Genomic DNA, 17189 nt, shown 5'->3' with positions numbered 1-17189 from the left:
TCTATTTTCTGAGAAAAAGGATTGCTTAAGAGAAGCTATATCAAAGCAAAATGACCATTTTTCTTTTAGTAGCTGCCCTTCAACATTTAATTGGCTTATTAATAATAGCCCTATTCAGCAAATCATCTCATTAAGTTACCTAGGGGAACATTTTGCAACTAGATTATCTTAAATCCTTCCCTAGGCATTTAAATTCTGTAAATTAGGCACTCTACAGATGCATAATTGAGATTTTGATACCTAGGGGAGTATTTGGTAACACCCACTTTAATTTTTTTTCCTATTCCCTAGGAATAGCAATTAGGGGATTAAAAAGCCTCCTTGTCTAATGTTGAATGGAAAATGAAATAGACTTAAATAGGGGGAAATATTAGAACTCCCTTTGGTTCCTTATGTCATCAGTCCAACTATCTAAAATGATGGAGGGGCTTTTAATTTATCATGCTAAGAGCTTCAACAATTAAGAGTTAAATGATGGGTAATTCAGAAGAGATTATCTGCATGTCTTGTGCTTGTCAGGAAGTTTCACTTCAAATGCCCATTTCCCAGAAATAGTATTTTTGGAGGATTATGTGAAGGACAAGAAGTCTCTCTATCACTCGGAAGAATAAATTTTATCCTGGGGTAATCCAGATCTCACCTGTTGGCTCTTTTTCTGGCTCTCGCGCATGTCTCCACTCAGATCCAAAGCAAAACTCAGCTTTGGATTTTCATCAAGATATTCATTCTCACCAAGTACTTCATAGTTACTTAAGAATTGTGGAATTATTGGGATAAAAGGAAGGCCATAGGAGCAATTCTTTACTGCTTTGTGTACCCCTTGTCCTAATCTCTAACATTTCAATTTTCCTGCTTCTCACCCCTTCCTTCCTGTAGATGCATATGTGTATACGCAGTATAGAATATATATCAGATATTTATGTTATTTAGATTTTATTGTGTCTATATATGTGTATATATATTGTGTCTATATATGTGTGTGTAGACACAATAAAATCTACATACACACACACATATACACATATACATGAAATATATTACCTAAGATTATTTTTGAATAATTATTTTTAAGTTTTATTTTTTGGTTATTACCACTAGTGTTTTTACAATACTGAAAACAATAAGCCTATAGTGTGTATCTTTATCTCCCAGTGTTTGTGCATCTTTCTGAGATTTTCAATCATTGTGCTTACGTTTGGATCTAAACCTTTGTGAAAGAATCACACTTTTTCATTAACTAAGTTAGGACAAATGAAAAATGGCACTGGAGTTTATTATTTCCAATAAGGGTGACATCACTTCCCTAGAGGAGGCTTTCTGAGGTCCTGGACTCTATTAAAGTTTCCCTGTTTCATGGCCCCAGAGCATTGTTGGTTTTTCAAAAAGCTCATGTCTTTCTTCCTGGCTGGTGTAAACTCCAGGATGAGCGTACATGTCCTGTTCACTATTGTGTTCACAGTTCTAGAACAGCCTCTCTACACAATAAAGGTGGAATGAATAATTGATGGATGAATTGATGAAGAAGGAAAGTGTTGGGAAAATCACGGCTATTTGGTACAGCTGTCCCAAGCATTTCAAAAGCACGCCCAACTTCCGTTCTTAGACTTACTAGTCATTTAGTGATGTAGGCAAGTTGTAAGCATCCAATGGCCTCTTCAGTACACCTCATAATGCCTTAAATAGTTCTGGACAACAATTTATAAACTTAAATCATTTATAAATTTCAAAAAACAAAGGAAATGTCTTCTGTTTATATGATAACTTAAAGGGCTTTTACAAAACCCATGGCTTCATAGCATTAAAGATGCTAATATCTTTAGTTTTAGATGAAATATCAAAATAGGCTAACTGATGCCTTTGTAATAAAAGTTCTGTGTAACCAAAAATAATTAAGTAGGGAAATAGAGTAATAATATGGTATCAAAATAATAATGTCTTCTTGTCTACTTTTAATGGACACTTCATGTTTGTAGTACCATCAATTTAATGCAATCATGTGTTTAACTTCCACAGTTTAATTTCAGAGAATAAATCCTCAATTTTCACCGTAAATGCTGAAAACATTGTTATGCTTTATAGTCAAAGAAACATCATAAAATATTGGCTCAACATAAAGTAATCCTAGGCTGAGCTCTGAGGTTAAAAAGGATTGATCTCTCTATCTATCTGTCTATCTATCTATCTATAGCCAGGCTCTAATTTACTTATAATTATATCTCTGGGAAATTGAGATTTGCAATTGCCGTGATAATTTATTAAATACGTCATTCCAGAAAAATGTTATTTTATTTTCATATAGTTATTATGGAAATAGGTTCTCCTTAATAATAGCTGTCATTTGTTAAGTGCTTATGATTCCTAAGGCCCTGGACTACCCAAAGTACTTAGTTTTCCTCATTGCTCTCTCATGAAAGCTGACAGATACAGCTGTTACTATCATTTCTGTAATAGAGATGAGAGAAATGAGGCGAAGAGGTTAAGGAACTTACCAGTCTTTAAATGGTTAACATGGCACAGCCATGTTCACATTGTCAAGGATAGTTTAAGTCATTAAATTGTATAAATTTATTTTTTTCTGTGTTAATTGTAATCGTAGTGTATTTTTCAAATAAAGGGTAATTCAAATATGCGACCTAAAGCATTTATTTTAGAAAGAGAATCAGGATTTAAGTGTAGGTGTTCAAGGATAGCATAACACATTTTATTTTCTGATGCTAATAAGATTTTTAACAGGTAATATTTTTCTTATATGTTGTTTTATTATGAGTCTAAAACATCAGAGTAATAAAAATACTAGTGGTAATTTAAATCTGTAAGAAATATCCAGCTTCTCTTTGCAAGACATTTTATCTCCCCTTCCCCCCTCCCAAACCTTAAACAATAGCCTATGGCAATTATGTTAATGGATATACTAAGCTTTCTCTGTAAATTATGTTTCCTTTTTTCTGTCCACATGACTATTAATAATCAAAAAATGGCCAAACAGCAAAATGATATCTGCGAAATAAAAATAAAATCTTACTGAAGTTGAATTACCAGCCACTGAATTATCAAAAATTAATTATGAAATCATTCTTTGGCTAAAATTAAAAAAAACATTACATTTTTTATAGAAAATTCTTAGAAATGACTTCATTGAAAAAGCAACTTTCTTTATCCCTGTAGATGATAAAATATCCTTTTTTGAAATTAATAAAACCACTTTTTCTACCTGAAGATAAATTACATTTTTTAAAAATCACAACTTCAGTGCACTTACAAAATATATTTGTATCGCCTCTACAGAAAGATAAAGAAGATCAGTGGCTAGAGAAAAAAGTGCAGGGAAATAAAGACCACATTATTTTGGAGCATCTACAGTGGACGATGGGGTATGAAGTTCAAATTACAGCTGCCAATAGATTGGGGTATTCAGAACCGACGGTCTATGAGTTCAGCATGCCACCAAAGCCGAACATTATTAAAGGTAAGCAAAACTGTATACTTTCTTAGGCTGGAAATAAATGTGGTATCATCTTTTTATCACTGCTCTGGATTTTTTCTTAATATTGAAAACATAATTTTGTAGAAGGAAGTGTAAATTCTGAGTTTATCTCGATTACTGTGACATGTTTTACTCAAGATTTCTCAAATTGTTCTTGCCATGGGGTTTCAGTTAACTTGTAAACACACTCTGACAATTTTGGTGGTTGAAGCGATTCAGAGAGAATGAACAGAGGGTGGGGATAGAAGGTAAGAGTGAAGTGTCAAAAATCAACATGAAAAATTTCTGTCGAGACCAGAAAATCTTTCGCAAAGAAGACCTCTCTACCAAGCACAGGGAGGCTGGTCCTTCACTTTTGGAAAAATGCATTCAAAGATAATGATGAGGCCATCCATGACTGATCAAGCCAGTTGATTTTGGAGAGATGGAATCAATCATTCGGTGAGGCAGAAACAACCACAGATGTAGACCAGAAGAAATTATAACTAGGGTTTCAAGGAGGCTCACAGTGTCGCAGGATACTCGACGTCGGTATTCACAGTGCACTGGTGAATTCTACCTTTGTTAAGTAACACTGCTTGCATCATTATATGCTAGTGATACTATCAAAGTCCACAGGAGGGATATTAAAATTTTTTTCAGATACATGCTGTAGAGGTAAAGATGCAAGAATTTGTCCTGATTCATAGTCATATTTACCTCTGTGAGTTGTCACATGGGTCATATTTTAACATCTATCATTCCTTTAAATATAATACGTAACATTTGCTGGTAAATTTTATACATACATGTATGAATATATGTAATCTACGTATATTCCTCATATGTATACATGTAGAGATGAGAGCAGCATATTCATAAGCATGGCTTATTGAAGTCATATTATATTAGAGTGTCGGTGTTGTTACAGAACATTGTTGAGACTGGGAAAAAATAAAGTTGTTAGTTCAGGCATGCTGTTTAACCCTCTTGTAACTTCAAATTGATACTAATCTCATTATTATGAGTTTGTGATATCGTACATCTTTTTTTCCAAGTTGAAAGCATCTTTATACAGTTAATCTATTAAAAAATAATTACTATTGGTTCTATGGTTTAAAAGTAATTGATATTTGGCTTTGTATTGCTAATAATAATAAGTGCTTCCGATTATAATGTGAAATTAGGAAGTTGGGAGCATCTAGAACTAAAATTGACATGTAATGGAATTTTAAAAAATTTACGAAGTACTTTTGCATTTATTATCTCATTATCTCATTTATATATCTCTGAATCTGCCTTGAAGAAGGAAGAGTTATACTCATTTTCAGATATAAATTTGGAAGGTTAAGGAATCTGTTCAAGGTCAGAGCTACTTTAGTCATACGACAAATCCCATACCCTTATAAGGTGATACACCTAAGAATAATGGTTGAATATACTGTCAAGTTCATTGCCTCTGTGAGTTTGAAACATCAGTAACTACCTCTACAATTATAATGTTTTATGTTTGTAGTAATTATCCTCTATGCAGATACCAGCAACATGGTATAAATATGATTTAAATCTGAGTCAGAATCTTCAAAGGAAGATTGCAACAGTGTACTCCATTTTCCTAAATTTAGCTCATGTGTTTGGAGGAAATAATTATTTTTATCAAGATAAAAACTAATATTGTATGAAGTTGGAAGACAGCATTTTAATAACATTTTATAGGTAACAAACAAATTGTGAAAAAAATAGACTTTAGGCACATTACTTTATGTTATACTGCCAGAGTCCCTGCTATTTTTATAAAAAAATCATTGTTAAGGGGTGTCTGGGTGGCTCAGTTGTTTGAGCGGCTGCCTTCAGCTCAGGTCATGATCCCAGCCTCCTGGGATCGAGCCCCCCATCGGGCCCCCGCTCATCGGGGAGCCTGCTTCTCCCTCTGCTGTTCCTCCTGCTTGTGCTCGCTTTCTCTCTCTAATAAAATAAATAAAATCTTAAGTAAATAAGAATATATGTATATACATATATACATACATGTGCATACATACACATATACACACATACATACAATACAGGCACAGAAACACCTAAGATACATTATGATACATTTACTATAAAAACATATTTTGTTTGAATTACACAATCAGATTGTGGGCAGTACCTAGAAGACAAGTAGAAAGAATTATGGTTTATAGTTTCAGCTTTGCTCTTCTTACTTAATTTCTCTTGCTATGCATTTCCTTATCTCTAAGCTAGTTTCTTCTGGTTCTGTTATATTAAGATTCATTCATTTGTTCCAGATATTTATTGGGGTCTTGCTTTGTGAGAAGGACAGTGATGAGTACAGAGGAATGACCTGTGAAAAGTATAGAACTGGCCCTTGCCATCACTTTACAATCTAGTAGGGAAGGTAGACATAAAACCTAGGTTAGAATAACCATCAAATAATTACAACTAAGAGATATGCTGGTGCTGTATGCTGAAGGGGTTTGGCAGTTGTACCTAACTTGTGAGAGAGTGGGGGTTAGGGAAGGGTTTCCTTAGAAAGTGCCTTTCCAAAAGAAACTTACAGGAAATGAGCCTTCCAGGGAAAGTGGCATATATAGAAGACGCCTCTGAGAGAGAGAGAGAGGAAAAAAAGAATTGATCTGCTTAAGAACTAAATAAAACATGGCTGCAGAGAACCTGGAGGTATGTGAACAAAAACAAGGATAAAGAGGGATCTGCAACCCAGATAATCCAGGGTCTTCTGAAAATTACATAAAAAATCTTAAAAGAGGTCCTAGAGGCAATAAGAAATCATTAGAAGCAGGGACATTATATGAATAGATAGGCATTACAGATGGATTAGTCTTGCTCATATGGGTAAAAGGAAGAGATGGATGAATAGGAACACATGAAAAAAAGTGGTAGCAGTAGGAAAAAGAAAACCATGAATAAATTCTGGGCACAGTGTAAATGTAGGTTAACCTTACATGTGTCACAGATTGAATTCAGTTGCCACTGATGACTTTTGAGTTTCTTGCTTGGATAGTTGGAACACTGTTGGCATCGTCTCTCAGGATGAAGAATTTGAGGAGCCCGTTTTGGAGAATAGGATCAAACATAAGATTGGCTTGGTGATTCTTAAGTTTGAAATATCAATTAGTGGTTTTATGTGTGCGTGTAAAGATGAGAAGACAGTCATAGATTGGAAACATACACTATGATGTTAACATTAACAGGTGAATGGTATCGGAAGCCTGGGTGAGGATAAAATTACACAATGAGTAATGCCTAAGTTCTGTGAAAAGGAGTCAATGTCTGAAATACTCATGGATGTCTCCCTGGTACTTAGAAGGGTGACTGGCACAGCATAGATGTTCAAGGAGTACTTCTTGGGTAACTGAGTAGAGGATGAAGAACTGAGTCCCAAGGAACTAAGATATTATACAGAAAGAGGAAACCACAGCAGCACTCCCCACCCCATGAGACGAAGGTGTTGTAGAGTTCCTGGAAAAACCGAAGACTCTAATATCTTGGAAGTTAAGGGATAGGCATCTTTCAAGAAGAAAAGCTATAAATCACATTTGGCTACTTCAGATGCTGCTGAGAGGTCAACGGAACTCAATCGAAAGAGATGTGAAGTGTCCTTCATACATACAACTTTGCTGAAGTGGCTGAGAGAGAAATTAGGTAGGAGTGGGCTGAGGATTTTATGTGAGGCGAGGAGGTCTAGACTCTATGTTTATTTAATGCTTTTAAGAAGGTTTGCTATGAAGGTGAGCAGAGTTTAAAAAAGTATCAGAAGGACTTTTAGGATGAAAAAAGCTGGAGTGTGTTTCACAGCTGATGAAGCGGATCATGCAGTCAGGAAGTCAGAAAAGCTGTCGGCACGTATTGCATGGTGCACTGGGTGCTACACGCAACATTAAAATAAAAAAAAAAGAATGATATACAGAGTTACAAAAAAGAATAAAAATATGTAAAAATAATCAATGTTTTAGAAAATAGCATTAATAACGTACTGGCAAATCTGAAAAGTGATCATCCTTAGAAAAATCATTTGGTGAACATGTTGCATGAAAATAAAACCAATCATTTGTCATTCTGCTATCAAAAAAAAAAAGAAAAGAAAAGAAAAAGAAAGCTGTCGGAGAGGGTAGGGAAAAGAATTCCTCCCCTCTAAACTGTGCCGCTGATACAAAGCGATAGCAGCTTCATAGTAAAGGGGAAAGAAGAAGAAAAGATTAATTTATCTATAAAAATGTCACAAAATAATGTCTAATTAACTGTAGCCACTGACTCAAATCCTGAATCCACTGGCTGCTAAACCCTCCTGGAAAGCCACATTAAAGACATGCCTTTATAGTTTAAGAGCTGTTCGGTTTCTCTCTGGAAGATTTCTTGGGGCAATTTTAAAGGCTGTGACAGGTGGTGGTGAATTTGGGAGCCTTTACGCCCACAATATCCTATAGAGTTAAAATTATGTATCGGTAAAATAAGGAAAATAATCTGCATATGCCTTCATCAAAATTATTCTTGTATGATTTCTTATTCCATCTCAAAGTAAATACTATAAATTCAAACTCGTATCTGAAATAAGTTATCTGTAATAAACTAGCAGGCCTTAAGTCTTTTTATTCCTGTTTTAGAAGATGTGAACTTTACAAGTCAATTTAGCTTTAATTCATTTTTGGTATCCTGCATTGTAAACTGTCTAAATAAGTCTATAGACTTTTGAATTTAAAAAGTCATTGCTTATATGCATTCAATATATTTAACTTTTTGTAAGCAACAGGCTAAATATAGAGTACATGTATTTGTTGGACTGAAGAACTATTTTTTGACAATATGCTCACCTTACATTTATATATAATATATCATACTGACAATAATGGCTTTTCTATGTATGTATATTAGTGGATACCACACTTCTCTATAGTTTATTATTCTAATTTAAAAAGTACTTTGTGATGAATAATATTTTCTCATTTTTAGTTATTAAACATGTGTTTACTTTGAAAGATGTGTTTCTTGTTTTACGTAGGACTAAAATACAAAATCATAATCCTATTCTCTTTTGGAATATTCATACAGCATAATGCCATCTCATTTTATTTATAAACAATGAGAATATTGAATAGCTATGACAAATTAATTCTTATGAAATGATTACAAATCTATGGAACAAGAGTCTGATAAAATGACATTTATGGACTTGTTTTGTAATCTCTATAGCTAAAAATACTACTTCCGTGGATTGAATATGGGCTAATGTTTTAGAAATCCTTGATGATAAATAAATTTGTTTTGAAAACCATTTCCCACCATTTTTTTGTTTTTTTGGTTTATGACAGGCTTAATAATGTTTGTTTTAACCAAAAAAAAGGGCCTTTTTTTTCCTTTTAGTAATTGTTTCCTTTTTCTGCTTTCATTACTATGAATTGAAAACATGTCTAATTTTAATATTATCAATATAATTTGCTCACAAACAATTCCATTCATACTTTGTTAAGATCTGATGATAAAACAATTCTACCATCTGAATTCAAGCATGGAATACATCTATAAGAGTTCCTCAAATTTAAGAAGCTAAGAAATTATATAAACCACCACCACTAAATATGTTGTTAAAAATTTTTAGATTTTTTATGTTTGTATCTTCATGGTCATTTTGATTATACTTCTAGTGAACTGTAGAGTAAAATTATTTTAACAGCATTCCGTCTAGTTCCAAACAATACTAGTATACCCTTACAGTTCTGAATAACCCAACATAAACAAAAAACAATATATTCAATTTGCATGGCAAATACTAAAATGTCTTCCTAAAGTTAAATTTATGATCTGTTCAGAATATGAATAAGAGAAATTCTAAAAAAACAGTGAAACTGAAGTTCAGTTAATAGGAAAGAACTTCATTTTAACTATCTGGAAATCTCAGTCAAAGCTAATATTTCTTTGAATTTAACACATAATGAAAAAGTAAACCTATTTTTTCATGATCTTTTGTTCTCAAAGTTATTTTTAAAGAGGTATGATGACATATGTCTAGACTTTGCCTTTGGTTGGTTGGGTCAGGGCTCCTTACTTCTATTCTTATTGGCAAATTTTCATTGTGTGAATATGTAATTTTCACTGATGTTTCTTGGTAGTTTATTCACTATTGAAAATATAACTACTTTTATTAAGTATTTCTTCTAAGATATGATGGCAACGGAAAGTGCTATCCGTAAACATTACAGAATATGATGAGCTCATATTTACAGTAGCAATGTGAATTTACCAGTAGCACAGTGAAAGAAGGCAGGTGCCTTCTCACTTATAAGTTGTATCTTCATTTGAGAATAATTAAGATGCTTACATTTAAAGAATCGATGACAGAGCTACTGTCTGATTTATGTGAAATAAACATTATTAGTATTGAATATCAATATTGAGGCTCAGCTATGATTTTAATACATGTGATAACTATTTAGAAATGTTCTATACAGATTTTAGCCATTCTTTGTCTTGTATCAAAGTAATTTTTTGTGGGTAATTTGTAATGGCTTTGTGTAAATCTTGCATTAATTATTTTCTCTTTTTTTTTCTTTCCTACTGTCACTTTTTTCTTTTTCTTTACTTTCATGTTTGTAACCCTACTCTATTCTTCCTTAATTATTTTATTCTTATTCTATTTTCAAAAATGATTTCCGTCACGCAGATAAATGCTGTGAAGCGAATAAAGGTGAAAATGGAAGCCAGTCATGGCAGCTGAATGCTGCTGGGTTTTCTTTCATTATAGCCATAAGTTTGTCTTGGATGTTTTAATGTTGTTGTTACATGATATTTCTTTTTATGCCCTGCAAATTTACAAGGCTAATCTGAAATTATGATCAAAGATTTTCTATGGTCCAACTCATCATGCATGTATCTTCACCCATGAACAGTTAGCCTATTTTCCCTTCCCCAAATTGTCAACCTTTAAAGTAGATAATTTGTCAGAAAATCACTGAAAGAAAGAGAACCAGGATTGTTTCTTCCAGGACAGAGTTCACTGCATAATTTGCTTCATTCTAAAGTTTCCTTTAATTTCTGAAGTTGACCTTGTTAAATATCATGTCACTTTTACTTGGAATGTAAGCATTTGCTGCATCTGATCTTCTTTCATTTGATTATTTTGCAAATATAATTCAATATCCATGACCATACATTGTATAATTAGTAATTTTATTATGTAGAATTGTGGATCTTTAAATTGGTTTTAATTGTTATTCTTTTAAATGTAAATTTCTAACTTTATGGACATTTATAAAATTTCATAGTGTTTACCATTTATATAAAACGTAAACCCTATAACTTTTATTATATTAGATGTGTATCCCTATTGTGCTGCCTATTTTCTTCTTACTAACCTAAAATGTCATAAGGAATAATAGTGAAAGAATTTCTTCTTTTAAATTTGTACACCAATTTTAAAATATCCATTTTTCATTACTGAAAATATCTCTCTGCAATTGTCCCAAAGTAAATAAGTAATTAAGTTTGAATGTGGTTAAAAAATTGCACCCTGTTCACTGGATATGGACTGTGCTGTGAGCTGACATCAGCTTCTGTTAGCTACTTCTTGTGAGAAGATGAAATTGAGATGAGAAGGAGATGTTACTACATTCCGTTTCTCAGAGGAAGCTGGATTTGAGGGAGTATCATGAGTAATGATTTCAGTTTTGACATTTTCATTCGTTGTAAAATGAGAAAAGTGTTCTGTGCTTTCCACTCCCAACCACACTCTAGCAAATGATTCTTACTACTCATTCAGGACAATTAGAAAGCAATCAGGTTTACATATATCACTAGAGTGACCATACTTATATGGTAAATCAAATTATTGGATGCTAGGCTTTAAGAGTCACTCATCAGAAACTATTTATTTTGCTGCATGAAAGTATTCTCTTACTCTTTAAAAAAAAAAGAGCTACAGGATCCTATTATGTAAGATCTAATGCTAGACTTCTCTTTAGTAATCTGTCTTCCTTATCTTCCTTATCTTTTTCTAAACTCTGCTGTGCCCTGCTGTCCTCCTTTCTTCTGACCTAGCCACGGACCTTTAGAATGCAGAAGTAACCCATCCACAGATTAAACACACTTCTCCTTCCCTCCCTTTTCCTCTCCTGAGAGAAAGGGATTTCCAGACTTACGCAATATGCAAATCTAACCTGCTTGTGCAGAATGTTGTTTTTAAAATCACCATAGCAAGGGCGCCTGGGTGGCTCAGTTGGTTAAGCATCTCCCTTCGGCTCAGGTTATGAGCCCCACATCAGGCACCGTGTTCCGTGGGGAGTCTGCTGCTTCTTCTCACGCCCCACTCGTGCTGTCTCTCTCTCTCAAAGAAAGAAATAAAACAAAATAAAATAAAGTCACCATAGCCAAATTTTTTTTAATTAAAGAACTATATATAAGTGCATATTATGTTCCAGTAGATCTGTATTTGGAGAAGATATGTAGACGTGTTGGTTACTAATATGTGGAAAGTGCTGGGAAAGAAAAGAGTTCCAATAACTCTTCCAGGAACAATTTTTCCTGTTCACTATAACCTAAACTGGATCTTTCCAATAAGACAAATGCTTCCACAAACTCGTGTAGAAATTATTTTGACATAGTATATGATAGCAAAATACTTTTGTGGAGAACATGGAATATGTATTTCATACCATAACATAGTTGACTTTTTTAAATTCGATATTCTATGACTCCATGCCACCAACAGTGATATGAAGAATACTCAAAGTCAGGTTTACATGGTACCTAAAGTGATATTTTGACACTTGAGAAAATAATCTAAAATTAAAAGTTCATCGTCTCACAGAATTATTTACATTTAATAAATTCTTCTTAAGTTTTTATAAACATCTAAGTACAGATCAAGTTTTTAATCCTGAAATTAATAAGCAATCTATCATTTGACCAAATATTTATGCTTAGAAGAATGGTTATTTTGCAGTTCTGAGAAATGCATAAATTCTTGAAAATAGATCGTTAGAATCTTAAAATACAGGTTCTGTGCTTTGCTTTATTTCTACAAGAGAGAGGAAAGTACAAAACTCTGAACAGTACAGCTATAACATTTCAATAAATGAGACCTTAGAGATTATAAATTACCTTCTCAGATTTAAAAAAAATCTTAATAATATGTAGGTGTTGCTAAATTATCTTTATTATCTGAGTTTTAGTTTTGTAATTGCAACCATGTAATCTGACAGTGCTTTGTAGTCTAATATCCATCTATAGGTCTGAACGAATGTGATTGTTGGTAAGCAAAACATAAAAATGCAATTTATTTTAAGTCTCTCCCTCATATCAGCCAATGATTTCTTTCATCCAATAGATTCTTAAGTAAAATCCTGTGTCTGAATGTATAAAATATGAACTTGTGTGTTAAGGTGAGTTTTATGTTCGTCATTACATGTAATGTGTCTGTGTCTACTGATGTGTATATCATATCTCCAAATGTTAAATCATTCCAGAAATTTGTTTTGAACATAGTCTACGGGTTATTAAGTTAGGCTGATTTGCTTGTGGATGATTGCTGCATCTGTATGTGGAGATCAGGATTAATTTTTTGTATGAACATGGATATCTCCTTTTTTTCTCCTCCCCGCTTTTGCCTGGTCTGTCTTTCTTTCTCCTTTTATTATTTAGTCTTAGTGGTTTCTTACTCCAAACCAAACTCCATAATTATTCGTCAGATCACTATAAGGCTCACCGATATCATGTGCCAGATGTGCCAACAGACTATGCCTTAGAGGTAGCAGTAAATTCTTTTCTAGGAAACTTTTTCTTGTATGGAAGAATCATACGTCAATTGCCATTTTTCATCCTCTCTCCTCATTTTAGTCATTGGGAATAACTACATTTTATAAATGCTACACTCATACTATTTTCAAAAACATGACACAAACGAACATACATGCATTCCTTTGTGGTTGACATGGACAAAATTAAAATGTCTTATGGCTTATTTTTTTAAATTTCTTTCCCTTTTTTCCTTAGCTTACAGTATCTTAAGTGTTTCAAAAAATTATTAGACATTGGATTAACAGTTTATGTATATAATTTCAGTTGGACATATAAAATAAATACATGCACAAATAATTTAATTGCAATGGTTTTTACTGTTTAAATATACAGAAGGTTTTTTTAAAATTAAGAATTCAAAATACAAGCATGCACAGTAGTTCATAGGTTATGCAATTTGGGTCAGTTTGGAAGCCATTACAATTTAACTCAAACATTTTCCATATAAGAATGGCCACTTATCATATTTAATTTAAAACTGAAATAAGGAAAATTATATAGTAGTTTCAACTTTGTACAGTTGGATTTGTGATTATTCAGTTATATTCAACAAAATAGAGTGTGCAAGAGGTAATTAGTCTTTCTGGGGTCAGGATGAACTCTTAGATATCTGAAAAGTATTATATTTATTAATATGGTTTACCTACACTAGGAATGGAAAAATAAATTTTAAAATTACAAATTATTTTAGTGATTTAAGATAGATATTTATATGACAAATACAATCATTAAGTATGTTTGGGTCTAGTTTTCAAGAATAGTTACCTATAACAATACTTTAAGTTTGAAGTAATTAAGAAATCTCTCTAGTCATGTAAAATTATCTGAAAATGTCCCCCTCTTTGTTTTTGATTATGATATTAGCAGCATTAAGAGCTTTAAATAGTGTTTTACAATACTACCTAAATTAAATGTTATTTATAATTTTCTTTAGCCCTTACGTATTATAATTTTACTTATTGAATAAAGATATAAGATAATGAAGGTCATATCTAAATGTGTCATTTTATGTATTTTATTATGGCTTAGGTTTGTGAGGCATAATGTAATATCCTTTAAATACCCTTTGAATAGTTACAAATTAAGTAGGTTTTCTCTCATTTTGGCTTCCTTCCTTCCTTCCTTCCTTCCTTCCTTCCTTCCTTCCTTCCTTCCTTCCAATTCATTCTTTGTAATATTCTCCCTCCCTCCCTCTCTCTTACATTCCCTTTTATTTCTCCTCTTTGTCTCTCTTGCCCTGTTGTTCTCTCTCTCTCTCTCAACCCCCTCCATGTTTCCTTCCCTCCCCCTCAGTCTCTGTCCATGAATAAACAGGGTTTATTTTTTCTACTCCTTTTCCATTAATCACTGGTAAATCTTAAAGTATTAGCATTTGTGCTATGGATATATGTCATAAAACCTTCAGAAAGACTAATGCATTGAATGGGTAGCTCAAATTTGCATATTTCAAATTATTGGAGATACAAATATTCTACAACTAGCCCTTGAAAATATTTCAGTGTGAACTGAAATTGGTAAAAATTCCACTTCCAAACCATCTGATTATGTCATAAAAAATAAAGAGAATTATTTAATCACTATTAATACTTGATAGTTTATTTTAGAATTCAGAAGGTCTCACCACAGTAAATTTTAGGACCCAGCTAAAGAAAAAAAATATTTCTAACATCTCATTAACCTGATCTCTTCTGTATTACCATCTAAATTGGTAGAGTTAACATTTAGAATTAACATTTTTTTAACTTTTGCATATAAAGCAGTAGTATCATCTCTTTTTAATTTATTGTACTTAAAAACTTGATGAAATTCCTAAAGGTTATAATAGTATATTAAGCAGCATCTCAATTTTTATCTAAGGCAAAAAAAATTCAGTAACCTTAAGTCTAATTTAATTGTTCCGAAATAAGACAGAGATAGGGATGTAATAACCAATGCTGGGTTTTCCAAACACCTTTGGTTTTATTACCTTATGTAAGATGAGCCAGATAAAGATTTTCTGGTAGTAAACCATTTTTCTTCTATGGCTATTAATTAATTTCAAAGCCTAAATTGAAAGCATTAAAACAGCTGAGGAAAACACGTATGTTCAAGAGTTCTCCTATTATATCTGTGCTGATCTAAACTGCAACGGGTGTCCTTATGGCTTTGTTGGTAGACTGTTATTTTACCTAATTTTTAAAGATAGGCTGATTCAAGTAGAATCAAATTTCATTTTAAGTGTGAACTAACTGAATGTATATTTAGGTATAAAGTTTCTTAATTTGTGTATGTTCAAGTTAAATTAAGTTATTCTTTATCATTCCATTTTAACTAATAAAAATAAAAAGTTACACATTTACAAGCATTGCATAATATTAAGAGCACCTTTTTCTTAATTATACTACATTTATTTTTATTCTGTATGTGTACTAAATGGGCACTATGAAATAAATCTCATAATTCATCTTTTTTTTTAATGCAAGCAGTTAGAAATTACTGTTTTAAGTAACCTTCATGATTCATGAGCTTCTTTAAGAATATTTTTATCTCACATCTTACACTGATTTTATGTATAACACTTGTGTTTTAAAGTGACTATTTCTGATCATTTTAATTGCGTTTGTTTTCATCATAGCTTATTTTCTTGAAAAAAATGTATGTTATAAATGTATTGTCTTCAGTATCATCTCTTATTTAAAACCCCCAACATAATATCCAGCACTATGTGTAATCCTATGCATGTGTTTCATAGTATATTAAATGTCATTTTATTTTCTGTACCTCTGTGTCTCCATTGTTGTAATAAAGAAAACTGAGGAAAAGCTTTGTTATATGTGTTTTCTTTATTACTGGTACAAATCTTTTCTGTCCTTGTTGTGTGTTTTCATTCCTAACTTGAAATCCAATATCGCAGTGTAATGAACATATAATCATTGAGTGACTTCTATTTTGAGACAAATAATACATCATCAGTAGACTCAGATTGCAAAAATAATTTAGAAACACTGCTAAATACCGTTGCTTCATAGTAAACTAGTTACAGAGTCATCTTAGAAATTTCAATGACTAGGGGCACCTGGGTGGCACAGCGGTTGGGCGTCTGCCTTCGGCCCAGGGCGTGATCCCGGCGTTATGGGATCGAGCCCCGCATCGGGCTCTTCTGCTATGAGCCTGCTTCTTCCTCTCCCACTCCCCCTCCTTGTGTTCCCTCTCTCGCTGGCTGTCTCTGTCTCTGTTGAATAAATAAATAAAAAATATCTTTTTAAAAAAAAAAGAAACTTCAATGACTAGTAGGAGATCAAAATAGTCAGATACTATCTTAATAAAATACAGGACTATCGTTAATAATTTTAATAATGCAAGCATTGTTAAGTAGTTTCCTTTGCTAGCAAAAGCTTATAAAAGCAGAAGTAAATGCTTAAAGAGATTTTTCAAATATCTTGGTTAATGTAGTACTATAATTCAGTTTAAGCACCATGAGAATAAAGTTGTAGAAAATTCCTAAGGTTCTCTGCTCATCCACAGCCAAGGTATGAAATAAAAATGGCTTTGGTTCTACTTCTTAATGTGTACTGTGTCACAAGCTGTGTGGAATATTTCATTCACTTCTCATAAAGTCCCTCTGAAGTAAATATCATTTCTCCCATATTTTAGAGGAGAATAATGAGGCCTAAAGAAGTTGGATAATTTACATAAAGAGTCACAATTAGCATCCAGGTCCAGCGCGCTTAATAAAATATATTTCTCTTTTTGTTTTAGTACTAGACCTGGGTTCAAACAATAAGTCTTTAATATGGATGTTATTCAGTTAGTTTTTATAAAGTAAAAAATTCCTGGCTTAGATATGAATACATATTTCTCTTGTATAAATGCAGTCAAGTGCTGCATTGCCAGATAAAAATGAAATAGTATAGAAATTACAAAGGAGAAAAAGTTC

The 17189-nt window shown here is 32.6% G+C and overlaps 1 protein-coding gene across 2 annotated transcripts in view; it reads left to right on the top strand.

Annotated features, from left to right (window-relative positions):
* The window catches only part of NCAM2 (neural cell adhesion molecule 2), a 523501-nt gene that overhangs the window by 474413 nt on the left and 31899 nt on the right, over window positions 1-17189 (top strand). Inside the window, exons 15-16 of one of the 2 annotated variants that reach the window (XM_034656649.1) lie at window positions 3286-3466; window positions 10143-10608. In XM_034656649.1, coding sequence (XP_034512540.1) covers window positions 3286-3466; window positions 10143-10249 — 288 coding nt within the window. In that variant the 3' untranslated portion in view covers window positions 10250-10608. Of the gene's footprint in view, window positions 1-3285; window positions 3467-10142; window positions 10609-17189 lie in introns of those variants that run through there. The other variant, XM_034656641.1, reaches the window with a different exon arrangement.

This window comes from Ailuropoda melanoleuca, chromosome 1, assembly GCF_002007445.2.
Source record: "Ailuropoda melanoleuca isolate Jingjing chromosome 1, ASM200744v2, whole genome shotgun sequence".
Taxonomy (NCBI): domain Eukaryota; kingdom Metazoa; phylum Chordata; class Mammalia; order Carnivora; family Ursidae; genus Ailuropoda; species Ailuropoda melanoleuca.
The sequence above is the reverse complement of the archived record's forward strand: the minus strand, read 5'-3'. Positions and strand labels throughout refer to the sequence as shown.